A 5333-nucleotide genomic window follows, 5' to 3' on the forward strand; every position below is an offset into this window, starting at 1 on the left:
CATTTGCATTATTTTATAAATTTATAAAATAAAAATTAAATTTATTTTAATATTTAACATCTAGGATTAACTGATGGTGTAAAATCTCTTTACCTGTCAGTATATTTTAATTAAATCCTATTTTAATATATGTTTAAAGATTATTTTATTAAAATTAGTTTAATAAATTTTTTATTAAAATTAGTTTAATAAAAATGTAGTCTCTTTGACCGGTTTATCAATTTTTTAAAAATATGTTTAATTTAAAGATTTAAAACAGATGGAATATAACAACACACGCGGTGTATGTGATAACAAACATAGCGGGTGACCACTCAAGAAACTTCCTTTGGTCCAATCCAAAACAAATAAAACTAAAAACAAAAAATCGATAAATAATAATAATAGATCTATAATCTCTCTATTATCATCTTCTTCTTTCTCATCACATACTCTCGTAAAACAATAATGGCTGGTTTCAGCGGCGATGAAACTGCTCCTTTCTTCGGCTTCCTCGGCGCCGCCGCTGCCCTAATTTTCTCATGTAAGCCCCAATTATTTTCCTCTTCAATCGATTAACTGTTATTCTGATCCGAAATTGAATTTCAATTTAACGTAGGTATGGGTGCGGCTTATGGAACTGCGAAGAGCGGTGTTGGTGTAGCGTCGATGGGTGTGATGAGACCCGAACTTGTTATGAAATCGATTGTGCCTGTTGTTATGGCTGGTGTCTTGGGTATTTATGGTTTGATTATCGCTGTTATTATCAGTACCGGCATTAACCCTAAGGCTAAATCTTATTATCTTTTTGATGGTTATGCTCATCTTTCTTCGGGGCTTGCTTGTGGTCTTGCTGGTTTGTCTGCTGGCATGGCTATTGGGATTGTTGGTGATGCTGGTGTTAGGTTTTTACATCTCTCTCTATGCCTTTTTTGTTGATGTTCTATTTTGATTCTGAATAATTGTGCATTCCTGTTTCTCTCAATTTTGTAACTGATTGATTGTCTTTATTGATTTAGTTATCTACTTTTACATATAATATCTATGGTTGATTTTCTCATAATTGATATTGTGGTTGTTCAATTTAGATAACCTTGATATATATAGGGTATGTGGTTGAGTAAGATAAGATGCACACTCTTGTAATTGTTTACTTGGTTGTGTCACTAGTGGTGCTGCCTTCTTCTTCTCACATGGATAGAGGCTATATGTCTTATTCTACTACAATGTGCATAGAGGCCATTTGTCTTATTCATAGTAGGACTATTTAAATTTTATTTTCATTTAAGTAGTTTTTAAAAGTTTATCCAAGTTACATCTATAAGTTTTGTAAGTAATAACTTCCGACATTTGTTGAAATTAGCTTATAGTATACTTTTTCTTAAACTCTCTAATGTTACTTCTATATAAGCAGGGCACCTAAAATTTATACGAATACTTATTTGAGTTTAAAAGCTCAGACATGAGGTCGAAGTTAATCTTAATTGGGGTTTAATCTTTTCAGCGTTCTCCATGTTTTTCAGTTTTGATAATTCTAACGGTGAATGATCTTTTCTCACAAATCAAATTGCCACTGCTTTGTTTTTTTTTGTTTTTTATTGAGTTTTTTTTTCTTGTAATTTAGTAAACTATCTACTATGCATATGTGAAGACTGAACATGTTGAAGTAGCCCAATTTCAGCAGTATGTATGTGATAGTACTTGGGGTACTATGGGGTGCCCAAGTCCCACATATGGGATGTTTGGTGAAGTGTTTTAAGTGGCTTAGTTCTTCCCCCTTATAGTAGCTTTTAAGACTCCCCAAGATCTTTGATATTTACCCACTGGTATTAGAGCCAATGTTGTCAATTGTAGATTGCGGAAAATAACAGATTGTTACAATTCCGCTATACAGTGGTGTTATAGTGTCGCTATAGCGGCTATTTAACATCATTTTGTACTAAATTATGTAATGCAAATTAATAGCGGTTTTTGTCCAAATTCTGCTACGCAATGGTGGTGAACGCCACTATACCAGCTGTTAACAACATTCATTACAGCTGGTTTCTGGTGGCTCCAAAAGGACTTCCTATTGGAGGGGTTGATTCATTGATTGGAAGGGCCGAGTAAAGCAATATAGAGTGCAGTTGTCGGGTCGTTAGCTCTCAGGGGTTGTGCTATGTTAGGTACTGGGGGTATTATGGGGTGTCCAAATCCAAATAGAGTAGCATGGGATACTCTGTGGAGTATTTAAGTAGCTGGGTTCTTCCCGCTTGATAGCAATAGCTTTTAAGGGAGGGTTGGCCTAGTTCTTCCATATTTATCAGTATCCTGACATAATATTTGAATATGGTTGTGCTAGGTACTTCATGTATTGCATTGGTGGATATTCATACCTAGTTCTAGTTACTCTGTTTTAAGATAAACCACATCATTTATAGGCAGAAATAGCAATAGTATTGAGTTTCTTATGTATGTTGGCAAATATATAATGACTAAGCAGCTATTTGACCTTATTTATCTCTTTCGACACGATTCTGGTGTACAAGTCCTTGTTAGTCTGTTATTGATAAAATTACAAGCCCAAGATCATTTAAATGTTAAATCAGTATCACTATACCACTGTTGCTGCTACTGCTCTAGATATACTGTGATGCTATGTTCAGAGAGATTGTTTAGGTTTCATTTTACAGTATTGAATTTAACTACTGAAAATGAACTCTTTTTGCAGAGCAAATGCTCAACAGCCGAAGCTTTTTGTCGGTATGATTCTCATTCTCATCTTTGCTGAAGCATTGGCATTGTATGGTCTCATTGTTGGCATCATCCTCTCTTCCCGTGCTGGCCAATCCAGAGCTGAGTAATATCAATTTTATCATTGCTTGTAGGGCACATAGCCACAGATTCATGTATTGTGAACTTTATTAGAGACTTGGGCAGAGTAAGGGTGGAGCTTTGTCATGTTTTTCTTTCTTCTTATGTAGTCATTATAAAATTAACTCTCCTATGGAATAAAGCCTATCAAACTATTTCCCTGGCATTATTGTATTTATTGACGTTGAGTCAAACTAGATTAGTGATCTTTGTAAGAAACATTTTGTTTGTGTTGATTTCAATAATATTTAGTTGTGTTTACATTGAGACGTAGTATGATTATTTTGTATCAGTTCTGTACATCATGGATCATTTTCAGAAGTTGTCATTTATGAACAGAGCTTGGCTGTTGGTTCAGTAAATGCCGGATCGCGACAGTGCATTGGCTTGCTTGTGAAGTACTCAAACAACTTCCTACCTCTTTTTCTATCTAATTGCCAATTTGTCATTTTATCATAATGAGAAGGATCGACTTATTTATAGATTTTATTAATCTATTTGTTAAATTTTAAGTTTTTTTTTATCAAGTAGATTAATTCTACAAAATTTTATAAAAGTTTGACACTTGTTGCTACGATTTAAAGAGTCGCCATTTATTTTGTATTTTCTAAAAAAAATATTTATTTATTTATTTTTAGTATAAAAAGATTGCTAAAAGCCCAAGACAAGAAAAAACTAGGCCAAGCAAGCAACACAATCAATATTTAAAAACTGCCTAAGCTCATCTGAAAAATTGCTTGAAAATGACATCTTCAAAATTGTGAAGAAGATGAAGGATTCGACTAGCAATGGAGGAATCTTGTTTGAAATTCAGATCAACACCGGCCAGGCATCAACAACTTTTTTATTATCCACTTACACAATTATTTTTTTGAAATTGTTCTTCCAAGCAAACTCTAAATCAATAAACAAGTACATTCTAGAACTCGGCCAAAATACTAGAACACTCTCCAAGGAATTTGTGGAAACTAACAAATCACCTACGAAAATTATACCGAAAAAGACTCCACAACTAGCACCAAAATTATCCTTACACACACCATATGAGTTGAATTTGTGGAAACTAACAAATCACCTCCCAAAATTATACCGGAAAAGACTCTCCACAACTAGCACCAAAATTATCCTTACACACATCATATGAGTTGAGACAGATCCATCCCGGAGAGGGAGGGCACCACCGCAAGGAAACAAGGTATTTGTGGACATGACTCATAGCCCATAATGCAACAAAATCCATATAACGGCGGGTCATGTTTCCGAATTTCACTAATTAAGTTGTGAGGGAAAATGAAGAGAGGATCATGGAGCCTTTTGTTTCTCCAGGTCCAAATAAGATGACAACCCATAGTCCACAATGCTGACCAATCAGGAACAACGAAATGGAAACTCATAGACTTTAAACCGAAGTCAATCTGCAACAGAAGCTGAGAAAAAGAGATGTTTGAGGTTATTACTAACCAGATGAGACCAAATGCTTTTTGGAAGGGCACAATCCAGAAGAACATGCATAATTGTTTCTGGTTGATCTCCACAAGTGTCGCAGAATGAATTACGCAGCTGAAGACGATTGAGGTAGACATTGGTAATGATACCATTATGAAAGATTTTCCAAATGAAGATTTTTATTTTCTCAGGAACTTGGAACTTGAAGATTCCAAACAGCATCCCAATGGATGAGAGGCTTATCAATAGGAGAGTTACAAAGATAAGCATATGAACTGGATACCGAGAAATTTCTTGTTTTAGTTTCACCCCATAAGCAAATACAAGGATGGAATATATGAGGCAGAATAGCTTGAAACTTGTCAAGAATATAAGAAGGAAAGATCTTGCCAAGAAGAATCCAATTCCAATCACCTTCAGTGGAAGTGAGATCAACCATACTAATAACTTTTTATCTGGAAATTTGCAGCATATGAGTATGATCTTTTAGAACAATTCTCGGGGCCACTCACGCATCTTCCCAAATATTGATGGTCAAATCGTTGCCAACTTCCCAGAAGGACAAGCTGTAAAGCTTTGGATGCATCTCAACAATAGACTTCCAGCGATAAGAGTCACAAGGCTTTGATATCAAGTTTCCAGAAACAAACCTCCTAGAAAGATATTTGCTTGTCATGAGTGAAGCCCAAAGAGAAGAATTCTTGGTTTTGAAAGTCCAACCCAACTTGGCTAGACAAGCTTTGTTCATAACCTTGAGATTACGCAGATCAGGGCCACCAATATGCTTGGATTTGCAAATTATATTCCAATTCATAGAGTGAAGATGACTTCTCTCACTAGTGTCTCCCCATATGAAAGCACGTTGGCAATGTTGTATTTTCTGGATGCAGGCTTCGGTAATGTCCATAGTCATCATGGAATCGGCGGGTAAGGCTTCAATAATGGCTTTAGCCAAGGTTACTCCACCTATAAAAGAAAGCTGTTTACTCTTCCATCTAAAAAACTTATATTGAACTTTGTAAAATAGATAGTCGAAGTCTTTGAATCTGGACTTT

The 5333-nt window shown here is 35.2% G+C and overlaps 1 protein-coding gene across 1 annotated transcript; it reads left to right on the forward strand.

The window, feature by feature from the left end:
- Nucleotides 1-266: 266 nt before the first annotated feature.
- Nucleotides 267-3093, forward strand: LOC127120163 (V-type proton ATPase 16 kDa proteolipid subunit). The gene is made up of 3 exons (XM_051050567.1): nucleotides 267-523; nucleotides 599-884; nucleotides 2690-3093. The coding sequence occupies exons 1-3, from the start codon at nucleotides 448-450 to the stop codon at nucleotides 2820-2822; spliced, it is 495 nt and encodes a 164-aa protein (XP_050906524.1). The 5' UTR covers nucleotides 267-447; the 3' UTR covers nucleotides 2823-3093.
- The last annotated feature ends 2240 nt before the right edge of the window (nucleotides 3094-5333 follow it).

This window comes from Lathyrus oleraceus, chromosome 2, assembly GCF_024323335.1.
Source record: "Lathyrus oleraceus cultivar Zhongwan6 chromosome 2, CAAS_Psat_ZW6_1.0, whole genome shotgun sequence".
Lineage (NCBI taxonomy): Eukaryota > Viridiplantae > Streptophyta > Magnoliopsida > Fabales > Fabaceae > Lathyrus > Lathyrus oleraceus.

Coding starts and splice junctions, on each gene's coding strand:
- LOC127120163 (XM_051050567.1), top strand. CDS start 448: ATGGCTGGTTTCAGCGGCGATGAAACTGCTCCTTTCTTCGGCTTCCTC. Junction 524..598: donor CGCTGCCCTAATTTTCTCAT/GTAAGCCCCAAT, acceptor AATTTAACGTAG/GTATGGGTGCGGCTTATGGA. Junction 885..2,689: donor GTTGGTGATGCTGGTGTTAG/GTTTTTACATCT, acceptor CTCTTTTTGCAG/AGCAAATGCTCAACAGCCGA.